The 24,202-nt window shown below is 33.9% G+C and overlaps 1 protein-coding gene across 1 annotated transcript in view; it reads left to right on the top strand.

Annotated features, from left to right (window-relative positions):
* Positions 1 to 24,202, top strand: part of LOC118744903 (arginyl-tRNA--protein transferase 1) — an 80,355-nt gene extending 56,153 nt beyond the window's left edge. Inside the window, exon 9 of the mRNA XM_036478329.1 lies at positions 24,126 to 24,202. Coding sequence (XP_036334222.1) covers positions 24,126 to 24,161 — 36 coding nt within the window. The 3' untranslated portion in view covers positions 24,162 to 24,202. The remainder of the gene's footprint in view (positions 1 to 24,125) is intronic.

Here is a 24,202-nt window from a genome sequence, read left to right as displayed (position 1 = left end):
ACTCTCAGTTTGTCAATAAATAATGTTAGTCACGTGCGTTTCAGCCGATACGTGCTGTGTCTTATAAATTGCTAAAGCTTTTATTATACCCGAGCGCAATTGTGTACAAGGGTATATTAACTTTGTTCGCATAACGGTTGTTTGTAACAGCCAAAACGATTCGAGATAGATATGGACAAATGTATACATAAATGATCAGAGATGTCGATTAAGCCATGTCTGTCTGTCCATCCGTCCGTCTGTCCGTATACACGATAACTCGAGTAAAAATTGAGATGTCTCAACGAAATTTGGTATGTAGGTTGTCCAAGGTAGGTTGGTATTGAAAATGGGCGAAATCGGACTGTAACCACGCACACTTTCCATATAACGGTATTTTCGAAAAATGCAAAAACTGCGACATTTCAGTAAATATTAGATGCAAATTGTTGAAAATTAGTATGTGAAGTACAATTGTGGTAAAAAATAATATTATTATAAAATTTTTGGAAAATGGGAAATGCTGTAGCTGCTTCACCAATCCTTACCAAACTCGGTACGAGGCTTGGGTAGGGTCTAGCTAAGAAACCTGTTGAAAATCTTTGAAATCGGGAAATAACTACGCCCTGCCATATCACGGTAATTTACAGAAACATGAAACATGCGATAAATCGGTAACTACTGGAGCGAATTCACTTAAAATCGATGATTGCAATAACTACTTAACAGAAAATTAGAATATTATAAATTTTGGATAATGGACGTGGCGCCGCCCACTTATGACCACACATGTGTATCTCGGTAACCGATTTATCAATTTCTACCATAATCGGTGCACTTAATAACCTTTGTACGGAAAACAAATCTGTTGAAAATTATTCAAATCGGACTAAAATTACACCCGAAAACTCCGATATTTCAATAACTGAGGCCGCTAATTTTTTCCAAGTTAATAGTTACAACAATCCCCTAATAATAAATAAGACTACTATAGACTGTGAGGAATTGGGCGTGGAACCGCCCACTTTATGACTACAAAGGTGTATTTCGGTAACCACTTTATCGATTTGTGCCTAACTTTGTTCAATTATATATATAATTAAGTCTAACTCTGCATAGTATCGAAATCGTTTGAAATCGATTAAACACCCCTACTTATCATGCAAACGTAGTTCAGAGAAAGTTGAAACGACCATATTTGATACCTGCGCCGGGTATATAAAGTTCGGTTTCGCCCGAACTTATACTTCTTTACTTGTTTTTATTTTAGTTTCTTACTCCATTACAATCATTTGTGTTTCTTATGCTTCTATCTTCTTTCTTAATATTTGGAGTTTTCGTTTGAGTTTGCAATCAAAATGAGATGCACCAGGTAAAAATAGATAGTGCGTATGTTGTTGAATGCATATTGCTGGTTTTGGTATTGCATAATTGCACGAGATTTCCGCTTCATTGAAAAATATTGCATGCAGTTTGTCATATTTGTACACGAGTTTAACGTAACACTTCCCATAGTTCGTAGTTAGCAAGCAAGCGGTAAATAAAAACTCGGACGAACTGGAGAGAATTAAAAAAGTTGAAAATTAAAAAATCCGACTTTTCGATAAAAAAAAAATAATGTAAATAATCTGATGGATGAAATATAGTCTTTGTACGTAATTTTTAGTGCAATATTTTGGAAGAACATTGAAAGAGGAATTAATTAACGGAAGAAAATTGACTGCACGTGATGCGTTTAGCTGCAAAAGTATCTAACTCCAAAAAGAATATTATTCATAGGAGAAAACATATGTATTCTGCTGCACTGAAACTAATTTTACGGTGCTACAAAAAATGTTTATATATACTTTTTATGTCAGAGTAGTAGAACAGACCTAAAAAAGTATTTTGGCACTAGTAGAATTTTTAATATATGTACATATTTCCAAAATCTAAAGGTATGGTTAAAAAACTGAAAATCGTGATGTTGAGTCAAAACACCCGTCATAAATTGGTACATTTTTTACGGACTTTGATAATCGTATGTTCGTCGCAAAGCGGAAGGTTGTATCTTTCCACTGCTTTTAGGAAATTTAAGTTAAGTTGATAAACACTGACTCCGTGAATCAAAAAGGTTGAGAAAAATCCTAAAATATTTTTATTTAAATATATACTTTTATATACCGCTTGCGGAGCACCCGAAGTCGTTCGGGATAAACAAATCAAAATATAAAACAGTAATACAATTATTCAGCTCAGCATAAATTAGAGGAGGAAAACTATTTTCTTTCTGTTTAAATTAAGGCATCCTTATGAGCCATACTTTTAGCTTTATCGTACTTCAACTAATATATGTATATCGATCATCACTTTCTGTACTAAAAATCTTGTTCCATTATTAATATTAGCTGAATTAAGGAAACGATCGAATTTTTAAATTACACTTAGTCTACTATAGTACATTCCGTTTAGCTTCCTATTCGCTAAGAAGTTTTAGTATAGCTGCACTTTTCCGGTAGAATGCTTATTTCAGTAGTTTTATTCATTATACACGAACATGTTTCGTTTGACAGCATTTCAAAATGGTCTAAAGACTGTAAGGTTTCAAACAACACAGCTTTAAATACCTGAGTGGTCTAATAGTTGAAAACATATTTATCTCCTTTTTACAAACACACTTACATATATATACTTTATTCATATTCATTCATATTATTTTATATGTCTGCATACCAAATTTCAATTTCATGTGACATATGGTTTTGAATTTGTAGCTGATACATTTTGCACGCCTTTTACAAACTTATTTATATGTGTATATCTTTTTATAAGCGTTTATTATATCTTTACCTGCATACCAAATTTCAAGTTCGTGGGGCTTATGGTTCCGAAGTTATAGCTGATAAAAAATTTCACCCGTACGGGATGTGTCACGCCCACTTTTATAAACTCATTCATATACACCTTACTATAAACGCCTACCGTAGCTGTGCGTGCATACCAAATTTCAAGTTCGTGGGGCTTATGGTTTCCAAGTTATAGCTGATAAAAAATTTGACGCCTATGGGAGGTGCCACGCCCCCTTGTGTAATCCCAATTTTTTCTCCCTATTATAGGCGCAGGTGTCATAGAAATACTCTGTCAAAATTTCGTTCGACTCTGTCCATCCGTTTAGGCTGCAACCTGCCACATATATACATACATACATACTTCCACAAATATATAGTAGATATCTATCCTTCTCTTAGCGTAAAATAATTTTTGGGGATATCTCGGCCACAGGGTCACCTATCGCGTAAGTTTTAAGTCTAAATATTTCTTTTCAATTGGCTAAATTGTATTCTAAATATGAGCCAGATTGGCAAAAAATGCAGTTTTTAGGAATATCCCGACCCCAGCGCCACCTAGCGATTAAATTTTTAGTCGAAATATTTCCCTTCAAGGTGCTGACATATGTGCCAAATATGAACCAAATCGGGCTAGCCGTTTAGTAATTTAGTGACATTCAATGTACAGAAAACTCTATGAAATTGTGAAATCGTGACGTCTCAGCATTCTTAATTTTTCGGCAACAACAACAAATAGTTTCAAATTCTTTTAAATCTAAAAACCTTCTACACAGAAGGTTTAAAAATGTGCTTTTTACAGAATTGAAATCGGTTCAGCGGTTTGGTCAGGCATCGCCGTCATACGGAAAACATTTCATTTACATATATATATATAGATTGATTGTAGTTTGGATAGTATACACGATGCAAGGAAGGTGTGAAATCATACTAATTTTTTGCATAATGTATTAAATTTTTCCTTTTGGATTTGGTTAGTTTTGCAAATCAGTTCCAATTTTGTTGTAGTTACGATTATAGTTAAAGTACTATATTCAGATAGGCCGCTAATCGGACAATTAGCCAAGCTTTCTCGATTAAGGCACTAAATGAACTCGATTTACCATATAAAACCTCCATTCTTAATTCCTCGATTAGTGGTTAACTAAGTGCTAATTGAATGATTTTTTCATGTAACCCTGCTGAGGTAGGTTCACTGATCAAATAGCAATCAGCTGATTGTTTCTGGTCCTTTCTTACAGCTGATATTCCATACGGGATGGAAAATTGAATTTTCAAATTCTACCTAATTTGCGAACTTTAATGAGTCTCTCCATTGCATTTTTTTTGTGTTTTTTTCCCCCATATAAAATGTATTACAAACTTTGAGCCACCTCTAAATATTTCTTCATTTCAAAATTAAAAATAAGGTTATAATTTCTTTCGGTATAGAACAATCCTAGAGGGTGAGAGCATTAAAATTCAGACTTTGCTTCTTTTGTGGACCACCCTCGTGTACATACATAAGTATTACATACGAACAGAGTTGGGCAAAATTTATTCCAGTGACAAATAACTTTTTGTTCTCGTTATTCGTAAATAATAAATAATGGATGGGGTTTATTCAAAGAAAAATTATTAGAACGATGGGTATATTATTTTCTTCGTTATTCGAATAATTTGTGAAAATAAAACAAGTAATCTATATATCGATGATCCTCTGCAATAACGATACAATTCAAAATTCAAAAAATTAAATCCCTTCCTACTGTTAGGTGACTTACGTCCCTAATCCATGTCTAATTCTTATTAAAGTAATTAGTAAGGATTACTGTGGTAAGTGGTAACGATTCGACATAGATTAGACTAGAGACATGAGCCACTTATCAGTAAAAAGAGCTTTTGTTTTTCGAATTTTGAATTGTATCGTTATCGCAGACGACCATCGATATGTATATGGGCAAATCTCCGGAGCCGTGTGCTTTTGTGTCACTCACCTTTAAATTATTTTACGATGCGTAGGGAACTGGCTGAGTCAGTGGGATCGTCGGTTCGAATCCTACTGAAAGAAGTCTGATGAGGAAATGTGGTGATTTCCGGAATAGCAATCACTTCTACCATTTTTTCAAATTATTGTTGCTTTTCCACAATAAGCTTTTAATTAAAAAACGGCCTCAAGCTCAATAAAAATTGTTGAATATAATTGTTATAAGGCCATAAAATAACAAAAATATTAAGAAAAAATTTGTGAAGTGGGCCACCATTTTTTCGAAGGTCGAGCTTTTTTTATGCAATTATCTGTTTATGCTTAAAATGATAAAAGAAAAATACAAGTTTCACATTTTTTTGAAATTCGAATTATTTTGGAAATTTTAGCTATTATCATTTTTCGAATTTTTTTAGACTTTAATTGTTTTCTCGCGATTGGTAATACCGATTCTGCTCATATTTTAAACAGTTGATAATGATGGTGATTTCTTCCCATCTTTATTTTTTATTTGGCCAAAAATGTTTTTTATAAAAGTTACTAAATTTTTTTTTTTAAATATTACTGACATCCCAATGGCTTTAAAATCGCGTTTTGGGCTTATATTGTTGTACGTTCTAGTAGCAATTATTTGCATATAAAAATGTGGCGCAATGCATCGAGACGCTTTTCTCTTGTCGCCCAATGTATTTTGTATGGTAAACGATTGCTGTAGATATTTACCTCGTATGAGTTTTTCAACAAGTATCGATTGACAGCGAGTCTAGCGCGCTTGCGATACTCATTTCATCTCATCATGCTCCAATGTCTCCTGCTTCGTTCTGTATCCTCTACAGAACTTATCATTGGTCAGATCCAGTTTAAGTGCGTGACATGCAAGCAGGCAATGTCCCGTTTCAACATCCACCAGTAGCCTCTTGAAGTATAGGGGAAACTTCATGAGCTTTCCACTCCTACTGCACTTTCCGGACCATGGACAGGTCGACCTCCCGTTTAATCGTTTGGAGGGAAATGGGAACCCGCAACCCAGTACAGATGTACTTTGCCACATTGCAGGCCAGCTGTCGATATACATAAATATTTACTAGATAGCTGTTCAATAACTCCACCGTCGTCTTTATGGCCAATACTTTCGCCTGGAAAATGCTGCAGTAGCCCGGCAGCATATAGGATTGAGACAGGGCTAGCCGCAGACAACTGCCGCCCCACGTCTTTCACCATCTTCTATAAAAAGACCACAAGTTATCTTCACTTTTGCTTCGTATTAGCATTTCCTTTCTTTGGAAAGATATACGGTTCGTTTTTTAAATTTGAAGAATTAATAAAATTCCTAAACTGCCTTATTTTACGAATGTATTACTGTATAAGCTCTAACTAATTTGTTTAAAACATCGTGTGAGTTGCTTATAAACTGTGATTGCAAATTTTCCTACATTTATGTATATTGAAATGGAATGCAAACAATTACTGACATCACTTTATTTTACTGCACCCACGGGCTTAAAAAATGTTTTAACAAATATGCATCTTAGGGACTTTTTGCTGCATAAATGCACACATGCATGCATACTTTAAAACACATGTGTTATTAATTATCCCGTCTTAGTACTTCAGCTTATACAATATTCGTTAATTAACGAAATCCAATTTTAACGCAAATATATGACTGACTGGAAAATAATAAAAGAATAAACAAATAATTATTTACGAAAAAAATTTCACTTTAAATTAAAGTCATACAAGTTTTTTGAACTCTGATTACTTATTTGCGAATACTGAATGTGTTAATCATGTATATACAGCTTTTAAATAATTTATTATAATTAAAATTGGGCTCAAGATTTTTCGGTCACTGTAACAAAAGCGAATACGTTTTAATATTGCATTAAATTCTAACTAATTATTGTTAATAGTCGAATTACGAGTAGAGCCGACCGAACTTGTGCGCCGATTTATCGCTTAATGAATGCATTTTTAAATTCGATAAAATATACTGCTTAGAAAAAAAGCATAAAATTAACTGGAAATGTTTGTTGCTCTTTCAAACGCATTCATTAGTTAATTAATAAAAATATAGTATGTTTGTATGTGTTTACAATGAGTAACCGAAAACTCTAAAAACAAAATTTTGTGTTGAAACACTTTCAGTCTAAAATTTTACTGAAATAGTTAGAAAGCAATATATTTTCAAAAAAACAAGTAATTCTTAAGCTAAAAACAAAGCCATCTTCAATTCTCATATAAAAATTTAAGATTATCGTTGATTTCTTCATGATCGGATCTAAACTAATTTAGGACGGGACCATCTCTGAGGAACCGCCTCCTTTGAAAAAAAAAAGAATTATAGAAATCGGTTAACGCGGTCTAAAGTTATGCGGTAACATACAAAAAAAATAAAATATTCCAACGAATTGATAACCTTCTCCTTTTTTTGTAGTCGGTTAAAAATTATTAAAGAGGAGGATCAAAATCTAAAAAAACTACATAGTTTTGTCAGCAGAATTTGGTGCACATTTGGGCCCAAAAGCAAAAGTCGTCTAAGTCAATTTAATAGAAAACTTGATTGCACAATCATACATTCTTGTTCTTCTTATTTGGCGCTGTAACCGCCTAAGCGATTTTCGCCGGGTTCAACAAAGCACGCCAGTCGTTTCTCTTCTTGTGCCAACTGACGCCAATTGGGAATGCCAAGTGAAGCCAACTCCTTCTTCACCTGGTCTTTCCATCGCCGTGTGGGACCTCCCTCTTTCTCTGCTACCACCAGCGGGCTCCAAGTTGAATACTTTGAGAGCGGGGGCGTCTTAGTTTATTCATATTTTCAATTTCCAGGCGCAGCATATATGTACATTTCTTGTTTATTTGCAGCAATTTCCTAATAAAAGCAGTATTTCATATCTTATTTTATAATATATCTAATAAATCTATTTTAACAAAGTGATATAGTCAACACAGCCGAAATTGTGTTTATGGCTACCTCACGCTGATGACATTTCCGGTAGATGACACTGGAGGAGATTTAAAATTAGATAAAGAGAGTGTTACTTTACGATAACCCGTATAAGATGACTTACAAGACTGATCTTATCACCCACGAAATTAGGAAATACTTCATTCGCCCCGGAAATTTCGACAGAATATATTGGAGTTGTTTTGGATAGTAAACTTACGTTGAGATTAATGGTGGAGAAAAAGTTTACAAATTGGCTCTACACGGCAGTGTTAAGTCCCATAAATTAACACAGAAAATTCTTTTATGGCTGTTTTAAATTAAGGTGTTGTTTGGTTGTACGTAAGGGCGAATAAATATTTAATATTAAAAAAAAAAAAACACCGCAGTGATTCACCTGTACAGTTTCTGGGTCTTACCACCCGAAAGCAATAAAATTTATTGTACCTGCGTTTTTAGCAAAGCAATAAACCAAAACAGTAATCACAAGTTTTATCTGCACCAAACATCTGTAACACAGTAAGAAAAACTCATTATACCCTTCAATTGATAACCACAAGCAACGATTAATGACATACATATAAATACTTAACACTGTGCGGCAGCTCAAATCGGTATTGAGTAAAACCAAATGCAAGTGATAGTTTTAGATGTCAATAATACTAAGCCAATGGCTTTTTTCGAGTTTACATCAAATAAGGAAGATATCCTCAAATTGAATCCTTGCACACAATTTATTGTTTAATTAGGTTAAGTTCTTGAAAAATATTCTTAGAAAATACTCATACAAGACGTTTTGATACGAGGAATTCATTCTTGAAGTTTGTTTTTTATTATCTCTGCGGTAGATGGCTCTGTAGGCCAATTTTATTGAATCTTATTTTCGACATTTAACAGTGTTTACGAATTCTGGACATTTCCATCAATTACAAATGTACTTTTTATGTCATGTACTAGAGGAGGTAGAACAGGTCGGAAAAATTATTTTGGCATTAGCAGCATTTCAAATACACCAACAAAGTCTTAAGTTATAATCAGAAAACTGAAAATCTGAATGCTGTGTCAAAACACCGGTCATCAAATTTACAATTTTCAACGGACTTTAATAAGCTTATGTTCGTTGAATAGGGTTCTGTTGTGAATAGTAGGTTGTGTTCAGGGCCGCCGTAACCGGGCGTGCAAGGCGTGCACTGCACGCGGGCGGCACGTCGAAGGGGGGCGGCAAATCGAGCGATTCATCACATATTATTTAAAGCAGCGACGCTCAAAAGCTAGCACATGTGCGGAGAGTTTTATTGCTCTCACACCGATAAGCGCACACGTACAAGGCAAGCACTCTCTATGCACTGCGAGAAGAAGGTACATATGTATGTTTTGTAATCAGTTGTTTGACGACTGTTCAGCGAAACCTCGCAAATATATGTATGTAAATAACATAAAATAAAATAAAATAAATTAAATAACATAAAATAAAATAATATAGAGACTATAGTCACTGAATTACCATTCCGATGTTGTAAAATTTTGCACATATGTGCTTTCTAATACATAACAACAAATTTTCGTATAGATATGTACATGGATACATATTCCGAATAAATAAATCTTAAAATAAAATAAAATAAAATAACATAAAATAAAATAAAATGAAATAAAATAAATTCAAATAAAATAAAATAAAATAAATAACATAAAATAAAATGAAATGAAACGAAATGAAACGAAATGAAATGCAGGAATCCAGTGTTATATTTATACAACAAGCATCATGAGTACCTGGTCTTTTTTTTAAGAAAATTGTTGGTACTATTTATTCATACATTTTTCATAGTACATATCACTATTAATATAATATTATCGTTTACAAAAATTTGGATATATAATTAAACCGTGCTTAACTGATTTGAAAAAATGTAGTTGGCTAATTTTTTCGGGTGTACGAGAGAGTTCTCTCATATTCTAACACAAGCGCAAAATATCATTGTATGCGTGTGAGCATCACTGATTTAAAGCCATTGTCATAATAAATAGCCACTCAGTAGCGCCAACATCGGTATCAGCGAAATTGCTCAAAGCCACGCAGCGTTACACAGCCTTAAATAAATATCTACTAGCTGTGATCCTTTACTTTTCTGACCAAACTAGTAAAACGTGTCAAAATATAAAAATCCGCTCTCAGTGAGAAAGCCACACGTAAAGCTAAGGGATTGCCTTCTAGTAAAAAATGTGAAATCTGTCAATTTCCCCACAAACACATTCACACTCCTACTCGAAATTAGTGAACCCTTGCATCTTTTTTTTCACACTGCTCTTAACGTGCTGATACAAATGTTGCATGAAATGAGTGTCACTGTTCCTGCAGGGATGTAAATTGCCAAACAGCTGATCGTTTGACATTTTTACAAGAAGTAGTCAGCAATATTTAGTTAGGGAAATCCCCTGTGAGTTTATTTCTCAGTTTGTAGGTTAGCTAGATATTTGTGCATACTACTTGTACGTAATTGGCATGATGGATAAACAGCAACGATCGCACATTAAATTGCAATTATTTTGTCAATAGTTCGTCTGAAGTGGGAAAAGGAATAATTATTGATAGTTAAACTTAACGTGATTATAATCAAAAGTATCACCTGCCAGTGCAAAACAGAAGTGCAAAGTAATCGCGACTATGGTAAGTACTTACCCACGCTTATTTACTATGGCCCTTAATGTTAAGAAATAATTTCAGAAACCGCAGAAAAGGAAAAAATTTTCAGGAGCAAAATTTCGACAGCAAAAACGAGAAAAGGAGGAACAGAAAGAAAAATTGGCGGGTTCTTTAGTGAAATTTTTAAGCAGGCCAGCAAATAAGGAAACGGAGAGTGAAGAAAATGTTGCCGTTGCTTTATCAGGCACATCTATAAATCAAGAAGCCATGGACGTATCTGAGCAAACAGGAGAGTCCAGTAAAACAACTGAAGAACCTGTGAGAAATGTAGCGCCATCATTAGTAATATGTAGCAATTTAGATTGTAGTGATGATCCCGGTTTGTGGCCTGCCAGTATGACTAATGAAATTGTAAATATTTTGGTTAGTCGTGGTCCCATACAGGTGTCAAGCAGCAATTTTCCTATGAATGACGATGGAAGAAAATTCACAGACAATTACTATTATAGAAATCTGGCCAATGGAGAAAAAATTAAAAGAGAATGGCTTGTTTACTCCACTTCAAAAGATTCAGTCTATTGTTTTTGTTGTAAAATATTTGGTAAATCTGTTAGTAGTTTGTCTGCTTTGAACGGGTTTTCTGATTGGCAGCATTTATCATTAACCCTTAAAAGACATGAAACAAGTGCTTACCACAGTGAAAATGTGAAATCGTGGGTACAATTAAAAAAATATGTTAAAAAATAAAACTACTGTAAATCAAATGCAACTGCGACTATTAGAATCGAAAAAAAAACAATGGTGTGATGTATTAGAAAGAATTATAGCAGTTATCAAGTTTTTATCCAGACAGTGTCTGGCTTTCCGGGGGTCGTCAAAAACATTATATGAACATAATAATGGTAATTTTCTAAAAGCAATTGAAATGATAGCATCCTTTGATACAGTTATGCGGGAACATATTGACAGAATTCAATCCTCGAAATCAGATTCAAGTCATATGACTCACTATTTAGGAGATCAAATTCAGAATGAAATAATTGATATGCTAGCGGCGACTATAAAAAAATATATATTAAACGAAGTGAGAGAATCAAAATATTTCTCCATTATATTGGATTGTACACCAGATGTAAGTCACACAGAGCAAATAACAGTTGTACTAAGGCATGTTTTTTTAAATCACAAAACCAATAATGTTGAGATATGTGAAAATTTCGTTGGTTTCTGTCCGATCACCAGCTCCACCGGTGAAGGTCTATTCAATTTTGTTTTGGATTTATTTTCACAATTAAATCTCAACATTCAAAACTTACGTGGTCAAGGTTATGATAACGGTTCTAATATGCGTGGAAAACACAATGGACTACAAAAAAAAATTTTGGAAATAAATAACCGCGCATTTTATGTCCCATGCTCAGCCCATAGTCTTAATTTGGTAGTGAACGATGCAGCAAACATTACCCACGAAACTATGAATTTCTTTAATATAATTCAAGAAATTTACGTTTTCTTTTCATCATCTACAAAAAGGTGGTCGATTATTTGCAAACATTTGCCAGATTTAAAATTAAAAGCTTTAAGTGCTACGCGATGGTCTAGCAGAATCGATGCAGTTAAGCCATTACGGTATCATCTCGAAAAAATATTTGACGCTTTGCTAGAAATATCTAATAATTCGTCGGAATGGGATTGTATTACATCTCACAAAGCTCATTCGCTTGCTTTAAATATTCAAAATTATAGATTTATTTGCTCGGTAGTAATTTGGTTCGATATCTTGAACGAAATAAATGCTTTGAGCAAAATGATGCAGAGCCCCACAATGAATACTCAAATCTGCATAAATTTAGTAAGTAAATTGATTGATAAGTTTACAGAATATCGCACGGATGAACACTTTGAAATTGTTTTAGCAGAATCTTCCAAAGTGGCTCACGAACTCAATGTTGACACAGATTTCCCTCCTATAAATACCATTCGTCCAAGAAAAAAACCAATTCAATTTCAATATGAACACACTGATGAAGTTTTAGTAGATCCCAAAATCAAATATAGAGTAGAGTTTTTTTTTAGAATCTTAGATCAGACAATAATTTCTTTGAAGGATAGATTCGAGGAGCTACAAACATATACCGACGTATTTGGCTTTTTTAGCGTTAATTTATTTAATTAGTCCAATGATGAGTTAATGAAACACTGTAAAGATTTGAATCTGAAGCTTAAAGATGATTAAAGTAGTGACTCAGACATTGACGGTATTGATCTGTTTAATGAAATCAAATCATTAAAGTTGCATTTTGTAGAAAACCAGTCTAATGATCCACTAACCATATTACAATATCTTTTTACCAATGACTTAATTTCAACGTTTCCGAACACAGCAATAGCGCTAAGAATATTACTTACACTACCGGTTTCAGTTGCATCTGGTGAAAGATCATTTTCAAAATTAAAAATTATTAAAAACTATTTAAGATCAACAATGGTTCAACACAGACTTAGTAATTTAGCTATAGTTTCAATTGAACGTGAAATTTTAGACAGCTTGGATACAAGAAAGTTGATAGAAGATTTCTCAAATATAAAGGCAAGAAGAGTTAAGCTTTTGTAATATACATATGTATTATTTTACTTTTACACTTAAATAAAAAAATATCTCTAAGTACCTAATCAAAATAAATGTTTGTATTCATTTAAATTTTTTTTATTTGTACCTTCCATGATGGAAAAAATTAAAAAAAAAACCTTTTTTTAATAAAACTCAGCATAATATGTAGTCATAGGGCGGCATAATCCGTATTGCACGCGGGCGCACAAACTGCCAGCGGCGGCCCTGGTTGTGTTGTCTTTCCACTGCTTTTAGAAAATTCAAGTTAAGTTGGTACCTGATTGACTCCATGAACCAGAACGCCTGCGAAAAAAAACCTAAAAAAAAAATTGTATGGTGACTTTGGGTTAAAATTACACCCTTCATACCTAATGCTTCACCAAAAGCAAACTAGATTTTGCCCTCTTTAAATAGAGTTCTGCCTTAATTTTACAAAAAAATGTCTAAACTATAAAGATTTTTCCGATTTTATTTCGGATTTCAGCTTAGTAAGCAGATTGAAGTCGCGGAGGGTCTAACACTGAATTTCTGTACTTAGCTAGAAACAAGGATAATGCGGAATGAGCCGGCGCATTGTCCTGGTGAAGAATCTGCATCTAATGCTTCCATAATTCGGATTGTGTTTTTCTTATTCTTTCACGGAGTTCAGAAGAACGTGAAAGTAGTAATGTTGATTAATAGTTTAAGCTTCAGGAACCCAGTAAAGGCAGTCCCATGAAATTTCCTTATTCACGTAACTTTAATTAACCTCATATTTTGACCAACCTTTTATATGAGAAACTACATATGTGTCGGTTAAGTAAAACTTAACTAAGAACCTTTGGATTTTAGATTCTTAAGTTAAGGCTCGTTTATAAAAGGCTTAGACTTGACTTGAAAATGGTACATATATGTACGGTACGTCCTGCATTATACGGGACAGTCCTCTTTTTTGACCTATTGTCCTGGTAATTTATTTATTTTATACGGGACGCCAAATGTTCTGTATTTCTTTTAATGTCCTGTATTTGTCCCGTGTTCGGTATTTCGACGCCTTAACAGCTCTTTAAAATGGCATGCCTATGAACGAGTTTTAAGTGATGCGGTTACATATATTATGTCAATTTTCTCCATAAACAGTTATTATTTGTGGAACGATTTTCCGTCAAATTTGGTTTGGAGACGAACCGATTTCGGTGTTGTGCCATCTTCCGTGCCATTTTTCGAACGAAACCCGAAACCCGTTTGTCTGCAAACCAAATTTGACAAGGGATGACGGAAAATCGTTCCACAATACATCATACTCCTACCCTGTCGGAAACACAAACAACCAAAAATAAGTTATTATTTTCTAATCTGAATGCTTGGCAATCGAATCGAGGAATATATACAGTGACTAAAATAGAAATTAGGACTCGACATTTTAGTAATTTTTGGCAATTTTTCCTTAGTTTATTTAATGTTTATTATTTATTTTATGAAAGAAAAGCTCTATTTCTAACAAACACCACATAAATAACACCAAATTTTCAACTCTGTGCAAAAGACTATAAAAATTAATTCTTCAAGGTTTCACCAAGATTACAAACTTTTTAATTAGAATCTTTAGAAAATAATTTGGTTTGCAGTTTTGTAACTCAAGAAAATTGAGTATTATAAAGTGCGAGTGGAAAGTGCTGCTGATTTGCTTCTCTTTAAAAAAAACAGGTCGAACATACTTACTTTGTATGAAAAAAATGCGTAACACCGTCATAAAAAAAAAAAAAAAAAATTGCCAAAAATTATTGGTAAGCTTTAGCAACTTAAAATTGCACTTTATTGTTCCAAAATTTAACGAATTTTTTTAACAAATTTTACGGGGTGAAAATCTCGAGAAAACTATCCGACAAATTCGTTATGTTACTATAAGGATACTGTTTCAGGGCTAATACATCTAGGATCATTGAAGAAGGCTTTAAGATCTGTAAGCTGTTGTGGAACTAATTTGCAAAATTATTTTTTGTCCCGCATTCGGCTCTCATAAATATGGTCACCGTACATATATGTATCTGGCAAATATGCAACGCATGCACGTTAGGGTGGTCCAAAAACAGTGAATTCGGAATTGTAATGCTCTCACCCCCTACGAATGTTCTATATCGAAAAAAGTATATCCCTATTTTTTTATTTTGAAATCAAAAAATTTCTCTAGTTCACTCAAAGCGCTCAAAGTTTTGCATGTTGATATGGGAAAAATAAAATTTTTCGTAGAAATGTTATAGAATTCTTGAAAGTCAATATTTTCGATCGGAAAACTCTGGTTCTCTTCAGGAGGCTTTCAATAATAATACCCAATTGTTTATTTAACTACTTTTTAATATTAAAGATTTTTTATTGGCCGCCCCATTGCATTTTTCGAGGTTTTTGTGGGTTTAAGGCGGACCTACAAATTATAGTTGCGACGAAAAAATGGTTAAACAAACAATTAGAGCATTATTATTGGGAATCTCCTGCAGATAAGCAGAGTTTTCTGGTAGAAGAATTTTGATTTTTAACTATTCTGTACCATTTCTACGAAAAGTTGTTTTTTCCCCATATAAAATATATGGAAAACCTTGGGCGCTTTGAGCGACACCTAAATATTTTTTGATTTGAAAATGAAAAAGATAAGCGTATATTTTTTCGGTATAGAACATTCCTATGGGCTGAGAGCATAAAAATCCCGATTTTACTTTTTCACATGCATTTTTGGACCACCCTAATGCACATACATACGTAGTTACACAAAAAACAACTTCACATAGAAACTTTGAGAACTATAGATTTTTGATTTCTAAGTTAAGCTTCAAGTGTCGTGAGAGAATCATGCTGCAATATAATTTTTTTATGTTGGTGTTGGTTGATTTTTCCGACAGGGTGATGATTTATTTTGGAACGAATATCCGTCCTCCCTTGTCAAGTTTTGTTTGCAGACAAACCGGTTTCGGCGTTGTGCCATCTTCAGTGAACGAAAAATGACACTGAAAATAAATAAAAGCAAACATTGTTTTTGCTCGAATTTTTTTGAATTGTCGTTTAAGGCGGGGAACTGTAAAACAACTGAAAAAGAAACTTTCTTTGCGCTACTGGCTTAAACCGATGTGTTGAATGATCACACTGGATGACAACTTTATGTTTTTTTTTTGTCCACGGATGCCCCTATCCATTCACCACGTAGAATCGCCCGCTGATTCCGAAAATCGAGTTAATTTTTATTCATGGATTAGTTTTCGAGATATATTCAATTTACGGTTATTCAGCTTAAAACAAAGAGTGGTTTCACCTAATCACGTATATCTTAGGACTGATAGTTTCTTATAAATTAATTAATCATTCCAGTTTTTTTATACTTTGATGAAAAAAAAAAAATCTAACTTAAATAGGATGAAAATTTTAAAATATCAGATTTTGTGTAAATTTTTTGCATTTGTCTTAAAGCCTGTTCTATTAAAAAAAAAATCAAGTAACTCAGCTGTATATGGCTTATGGGTAACATTATTTCCTGCTCATTTTTAATACAAGAAATCTTTGCACATTTTCATTTGAACTTATTTTTTTTGTAACAGAACAGGCTTTAACACATATGCAAAAAATTCAAACAGAATCTGTTTTTTTTTTTATTTCCTCCTGTTAAAGTTTGATTTGTTTAATATTTCCATCAAAAAAACAAAAAATCTGGAATGATTAATTAATTTGTCAGAAACGATTAGACCTATTGAAAAGTGTTGTATGCCTGGTTAATGGAGAATTTTGTTAGCTTTCATTTGCTGTATTTCATATTAAGATTGTTGATTTAGTTCGTAAGATATACGTTATTAAGTGGAACCACTTTTTGTTTTAAGCTGAATAACGGTAAATTGAAAATATCTCGAAAACGTTTCCGTAGAATAAAAAATCAACTCGATTTCCGAAATCAGCGAGCAATTCTATATGGGGATTGAATAGTGGCATCCATTGAACATTTTTGCTGTAAACCAGTGTCATTGGCCAAATACCAAATTATATGACCCACTTAGGGAGAAGCAGCTTTTTTTTTAGACGTCCTAATGTACATACTTACTGCATACAAATTTGCCTCTTAATACAGCACTTATAAAGTATTGATTTATAGATTTTAAAATTCATAACACTTTTTCTGTGGCATTTCACTGCAAAAGTTAAATATAATTTCAGTATTCAATTCTTAAAAGCGAACAAAGAGCCGTATTTTAGCCGTTATCGGTGCAAGCAGCACCCAGAGAAGCACCATTTTACAATGACGTAGTGATACCCAACACGAGTTGTCTGGAGAGAAGTTATGATAATGATTATCATTACTTTGTCTGATAGTCGGATTAGCCGGCGTAACATGCCGTCCGAACCTGCCGTGCACCCTCATTAACGTGTGGAATTTTTGTTGTCGTTTTACTTGTCGATTTGTTAACGTACTTTAATGTAATTTTACAACAAGGCGTTTGGATACTTAAGTGGAAACGTAATCTTGCGCTACTTTTCAATTTCTCTTAACCAATTTACTAAAGCTTATGGGTAGTCAATTAAGATAAGATCATTCGCATGGAAAGGCACTATATCGCTGGATTAGAGTGAAAAGTTGGTAAGTCCACTTTTTACTAAAGCTCATTTTTTGATATAGGAAACGAGGGATTTTAAAAATGCATCGTTTCGGAAAGGATTAAGTTACTTGTTTTAGTTTTTCTCTTTTGTATTTAAAGAAATGCACCGCATAACCAAATTTTGTAGTACGAAATCTTTTAATAAACATCAAATCCTTCTTATTCGTATGCGTTATACGCAAACTATTGTATTCAAAGATATGCGAAATACTTGAAGAAAATAGCTAAACGAAGTTCTTTCTTCTCCCGTAAAATAAACAAATAATTTTTAGCAAAAAAAAACCCGAAATCAGGTCCCATATAAATATATACAATATATATGTATATATATTTCATGATTCAATGATCGGATCTAAACCAGATTAGTGTGGTTGACGTGGTCCAAAGTTATGGCGGTAACATACATACAAAAAAAAAATAAAATATATTCCGACGAACTGATAACCTCCTCCTTTTTTGGAAGTCTGTTAAAAATAATGGAGCAACTTTGCACTCTAAGCAATTAAGGTTTTTGGTTTCGCCTTTCTACCAGCGCTTTATTACTAAAGACTGTGAGTAATTCAAAGTCGTAGGTTTTTAGTCAATGCATTATCGACTTTTATTAAGTTTAATTGTGAAAGGAATTAAGGCAATACATTTCACAGTAATATGTCATTTAATTACTTAACGTTGACTCCGATCTACCTGAGGATGTATACTTAGAAGTCAGCTGCTTACATCTTTCATCTACCTGAGGATGTACACACAGAACAATAACTACTGGATGAACTAAAAAATAGAATCCGCCGACGATTTAGCACGGCTATAAATAGTGACGGACACTATTCAGAACAAAAAATTGCACAGAACATGGCACAAGGCCGAAACCGGTTTGTTTATCATACTCCTATCCTGTCGGTAACACCAACAATATATAATTAATTTCTTAAACCTCTGTAAACATGCATGCGTTTCATTCAATAACTTTATTTGACGAACATTTTCTAACGCCGAGCCATGTTTTCAACTTTGGAAACAAAATGTTTTTACATTTAGTACAATGAAATTAGCAAAACTCTGAAGATTTTTTGTAAGGTCTATAAATAGTTTTGATTACACAGTTCGGCAAATTTTGCCTTTTTCAACTACTTGAGTAAATCCCATCGTTTCTTGTAGATTGTCTGGTGCTGAATACAAATCTGCTCTAGCATGTCAGGGTTTTGAAATATCATAACCAGGGAACGGATTTTATGGAAATTGCCTTTTTTCTGCTAAAGAGATAGAGTATATTCGATTAAGAATGTCCACGATTTAGCTTTCCCTGATTCCATATATACACATTTGAAGTTGCCTTTTTTTGCCTTTTTTAAGATATTTGCCTTTTTTTGCCTATTTTAAGATATTTGCATTTTTTTGCCTTTTCTACCTTTAAAAAACTGATTATAGCATTTACAATTTTTTTTTAAAGATTAAAAAATATACACATGCCCATGCAGCTTATAGAAGCGCAGGGACCTCTAGCCAAATTGGTGTTGGAAAAATTCAAAGCCGTTTTCTCAGCTAACGTAGGCTTGGAGACAATAAGGGGTGTGGATAAAATTGTACAGGGCGAGGAAAACGCCCTTCTTGCTGATAATATGAACGTTTCAAACGTTCCATATTTAAATTGGGCTCCACTTGTATCAACTTACGTCGAGCGCACATTTAATACATTCAAGGCTTTTCTTCGCGAAAATCGAATGAAAATGCTGCCAGAAAACTTCAAAATGCATCTTGTGGTTCAATGTTACTACAACTATATAGATTAAAGTTTTATGAGTTAGAAACTCGAAAGGATAAAATAGTCAAAGATTCAAAGTACAAATTTTTCATGTAATGAAACTAGTTCATAGTTTTTCTCTTTTTACTTGTAATATAAACTTTTCTAAAATAAATGTATGTATTTTTTGATTGTTCTTCGTATTTTCTGTCTTTTTTTAGTGCCATATTTTGCTTTTTTTGCAATACCTAGTGCCTTTTCCTGCCTTTTTCGCTATTTTGTTTTGCCTTTTTTGCCTTTTTTGCGATACCTAGTGCCTTTTCCTGCCTTTTTTGCTATTTTATTTTGCCTTTTCCAGCCTATTTCGTCATTTTATTTTGCCTTTTTTATAGGGTTTTAGGTCCTAAACATCCGTGCCCTGATCATAACCTAAAAGTGCTAAAAAGACGGTTTTTGCCGATATTTGAGGTTATATTATGAGAACAATAAATTTGTTTACTCTTCCCCTTTAAATTTCATTTTCGTTTTGTGCAGGGACCGTAAATAACAGTTACTTTTTTCAACAGTTAAACTTGGCCAGATATTTTTAAGTAGAAAATTAAAGTCTTTTCCTGATAATAAACAAACTGCTTATCCAAATTAAACAAGTTTGGTATCAACTGAAAGAGGACGAAAACAGCTTTAAAATTGAAATGTTTAAATGAGAAAAGCCAGCGATTGAAAAATATTTAAACGAAAAATGTTTTATAATTACCATAAAACAAACCTTGGATCAGGTATATGCATTTCTTTTGTATTAAATTATAAAAAAAATATAAATAGAAGTGGTAACCTTCGTTCGTTATTTCTGTCTAAAGGCTATTAAAGCCCTCTTTCATTTGGTACCAATTTTTTTTATATTTAATTTAAGCGGTTTGTTTACTATCCGGAAAGACATTTATTTCGGACTTAAAAAATATCTGGCCAAGTTTAACTGTTGAAAAAAAAAAAATAACTGCAATTTACGGTCTTTGGTTTTGTGCGATTCGAATTTTATTTCTCGAGATGTATCAGTTTTAATGTGCAGTACTTCGATGTTAGCAATGATCACTCATGCTTGCAAACAAAATTTTACCACCTGAGCAAAACATATCGTTTCTGGTGGATTTACTGGTGCTGAAGCCAAATCTGGCCGCAAAATTGCTCTAGCACGTCAGATTTGGATTCAGCGCCAAGAAATCTACCAAAAACGAGTGTGTTTTACTCAGGTGGTAAAATTTTGTTGAACTGTGTTATTATTGAATAGGTTAAAGAGATGTGGAATCGCCGCCATATTGGAACGACGGGTGTAGACATTATTCGCAATTTACATCGATGATCTTAATTTTTTCGAAAAAACTCAAGAATACTTTTTTGTTGGACGAGAAAAACCTAAATTTTTTGTTTGTGAATTTTCTGCCATCATTATTTTGCATGTTTTGGACAGAGGATTTTCCTAAATCCGTCAGCTAAATGAAACCAGGAAGAGTACCCTTCCAGCGAGATGGGCTCATTTTTATACCATTTTTACTGTATAATTTGTACAATTAAATCCTATGAAATTGTAAAATGGATACGATACGATTAGCTTAACAAAAGATAATGAATTTTTAATGTGGTAAGACAAGCGAAGTCAAAGCCTTCATATCTTAAACAAATTTTTTAAAGAATTCCCCATATATGAGCCCGTTGTTTTGAAAGTGGCATAAATCATTTCATGGCGTTTGACTTCAATGATCATATACCTGCGTCTTAGCGCTCTATTATTCGTTCAACTTCATCAGCAAAAAGTAAACAGTTTTGTCTTTAATTTGTGACGGCAGAACAATTTACAGATTCTTTATTACGTACAATTTGCAAAATAATGACCATGTACAATTTTCCTGTTTGCATTTTGTGCTTATCAGATTTTAAAATGTTTTTATCCCTTCTGTGATAGATCACAAAACCATAAACATCAATTCAATAATAATTAACAATAAGCTCAATATAATATATGTATGTCTTTGTAGTATGTATTTCCTAGCCGTTTTGCTGTGAAACACTTCTCCTGCACACTTAACAATATCGCTTAATCGCCTTATATCAGATTAGAAATCATTATTCGTGATGAAGATTTATGAGGAATAAATTTACGAGCATTAAACACCTATGATGTAAGTACATTAGACCACGTCAAAAAAATAAAAAAAAACTGCAATGCGACCGGAGTAAGACTCAAATTTTAGCATTTTCTGTAGTAATAATCCTCCATGAATCTCTCCCCTCTAGGACAATTGTAAGAGGTCCTGCGTCGAGCATTTACTTTTCCCATAGGAATTACACGTAAGAAAATGAGTTTTTTCTTTTTGAGGTCAATGTAATTTTCTATGATCAATGAAAACGCTCACAACTGTAAGATTATTTAAATTCCTAAATTATCCTTTCTTAATCCCTTGTCCTATTTGGGTCAAATCAGGTGTATACCATTTCTTTTTTTTTGGAATTTAAGGAATCTGTGCCTGCATAATACTTAAATGGCATGTAATCAATGTATTCTTACAGTTCAGACCGTTTCAATTGATCGTAGAAAATTAGATTGACCTCAAAAGGAAAGCACTCATTTTCGTATGCGTAATTCCTATGGGAAAACTAAATGCTCGATGCGGGACCTCTTAAAACTGTCCTAGAGAGGGCAGATTCAAGGAGGATCATTACTATACCAAATGCCAAAATCTGGGTCTTATCCCGGTCGCATTGCAGAATTCTTTTTTTTACGCGGTCTAATATAAATACATACATATCGTCGATGTTTTGCAAAACCGCCCATCGACCAATTGCAAAACCGCCTATATTACGGCACTCAAATTTTACAGGAGAGCGATTAAACGGTTTTTCTTTGAAGGCATTGCCTTGATAGGCGGTATTTTCTCTAGCTATTATTTTATAAATCTGTTGTTTTAATAACGATTTTACGATTCTTATGCATAAATCTAGATGCCTGGAGTTCAGGGTTAGCAAATCTCATTTTTGTCGCAATGGCGATTTAGGCGGTTTTGCAACTGGTCCGATATGTATATCCATATTTTAATGGCATTATAATTGTATGAGCAATTCTATAACTATTACTGATCTAAAGAGATATACATACATATGTATTTGTAAAGTTTTTTTTTACCATTTAAAAAGTATTAAACGTATCGAATTATTTGAGGAGTATAAGAGTATTTCATTGGTGCGAGTGTCCCGAATGACATTTGTGCATCTCGGAAATCAGGAGGATGACGGGAAGAATATCCTCTGAAACGCGGGCCACCTTGACAGCGAGGCTAAACTGCGCTTTGGCAGTTAGGTTAAACTGTCAAACCATGGATTTATGGATAAACTTTAGAATTGTACGCCGGGTGGTACCCACACGAATGGAAATCCATCCGCACTTGCAGCAGTGTCGTGGATTCTGGACAGCCCGACCATGAGACAATTCTCCAGCGTTAACGCAAAGGAGAACATCCTTGAGAAGAGGGGAGTGTCTTTGCCTCTTCTCTCTCCTTCAGAGTCGGAGTCGGACAACCCGATTACAAGGGCTAACGACGATGGCGTAAGTTTGGATTAATTTTTTCAGAAGAGGAGGTGGAAGCGGTTCGCAAAATAGATGTGGAAGTACTTAAATCTGCTGTTTGGAGGTGGAAAAGTATGAGTCTAGTGACATTGCGTCTTTCTGCCTGTCCCGATGTTCTCTGGGAACATATCGATGACACTCGAAATGGTGTTACCGCTGCTTACGGGAACGACTTTGTCTTATGGCGTTTTCTTTTCTACAAGGAATATTGCCTTTTCATTGCCCTCTTCTTTGTAGTTGTGCGCAGAGAAGACAACATTTTTCGGTAGAATAGAAAATGTCATTAAAGTGTCCTTTCACTAACACCTAAAGCTTCGGCGTGGTCCTTTATGCCACCTGTGGACTTTAAGGAAATGGGTACTAGTAAGGTATAATACGGAGTGATGCGGCAATTGCTGGAAGCAGAGATTTAGACTTGAATGCTTTTTCAATGTGGAAAATAGTAGATAGAGAAGCAGGAGTTTACGTATCCTTAGTGACTGCCAAGATGCAAGGCATTGGCCAGCCCTCTAACTACTTCAAAACAAGCCCGGCACGCAAGTCTCGACTAATTAAGTATGTTGGCAACCCTAACAAACTTGTTTACTCTTGTTGCCAGGCCAATCGGGATCGGCTATGGACCCCTCATGAGAAACTGGGTGAATATTTCGCCCAGCAGATGGTACTACAGACAACTTGTCGGACGGTTGACTGGCAAAGTTTAGTAGCATAAACATCCGACTGTGATAGGCATACACGACAGCCTTATTTGCCCATTCTGCCTTAAAGAGGATGAGATGGCGGGACATTTTTTGTGCCTCTGCCCGGCCTTTACAAAACTTAGATCTGGGGCTTTTAGCAGCGATGTGTTAAGATTAGTTCTGACAAAAGAAAATGTTGTAGGGATTCTTTACAAACAGCGAACTAATGCATCATGGAGAGACGAGCACTTAGTAGGGGTTAATAACATTCCAAAGTTTTATTCTATTTTATGACAAAAATCACCAGTGATAACCTGTTTTAAAACTCTTAATCAACAATTCTGTGTACCAGCTTAAGAGCATTGAATTGACGAAACACATTATATCATCGCTGTTTGCAAAATAACTTAATATATGATCTGGATCTACTATATACAAGTGTAAATTAAAATTAAAAAATTAAAAATAAATAACTTTTTTTTATTTCTCAAAATGTTCTTTTTCAGATTTTTTCAAGCTGTCTCGTGCTACACCTTTCTTAAGGATATGTTTTGCTAACGAGACCTGGACATAATTATCGACG

The sequence above is a fragment of the Rhagoletis pomonella genome, unplaced genomic scaffold (assembly GCF_013731165.1).
Source record: "Rhagoletis pomonella isolate Grant_MI unplaced genomic scaffold, Rhpom_1.0 Rhpom_scaffold_00008, whole genome shotgun sequence".
Classification (NCBI taxonomy): Eukaryota; Metazoa; Arthropoda; class Insecta; order Diptera; family Tephritidae; genus Rhagoletis; species Rhagoletis pomonella.
The sequence above is the reverse complement of the archived record's forward strand: the minus strand, read 5'-3'. Positions and strand labels throughout refer to the sequence as shown.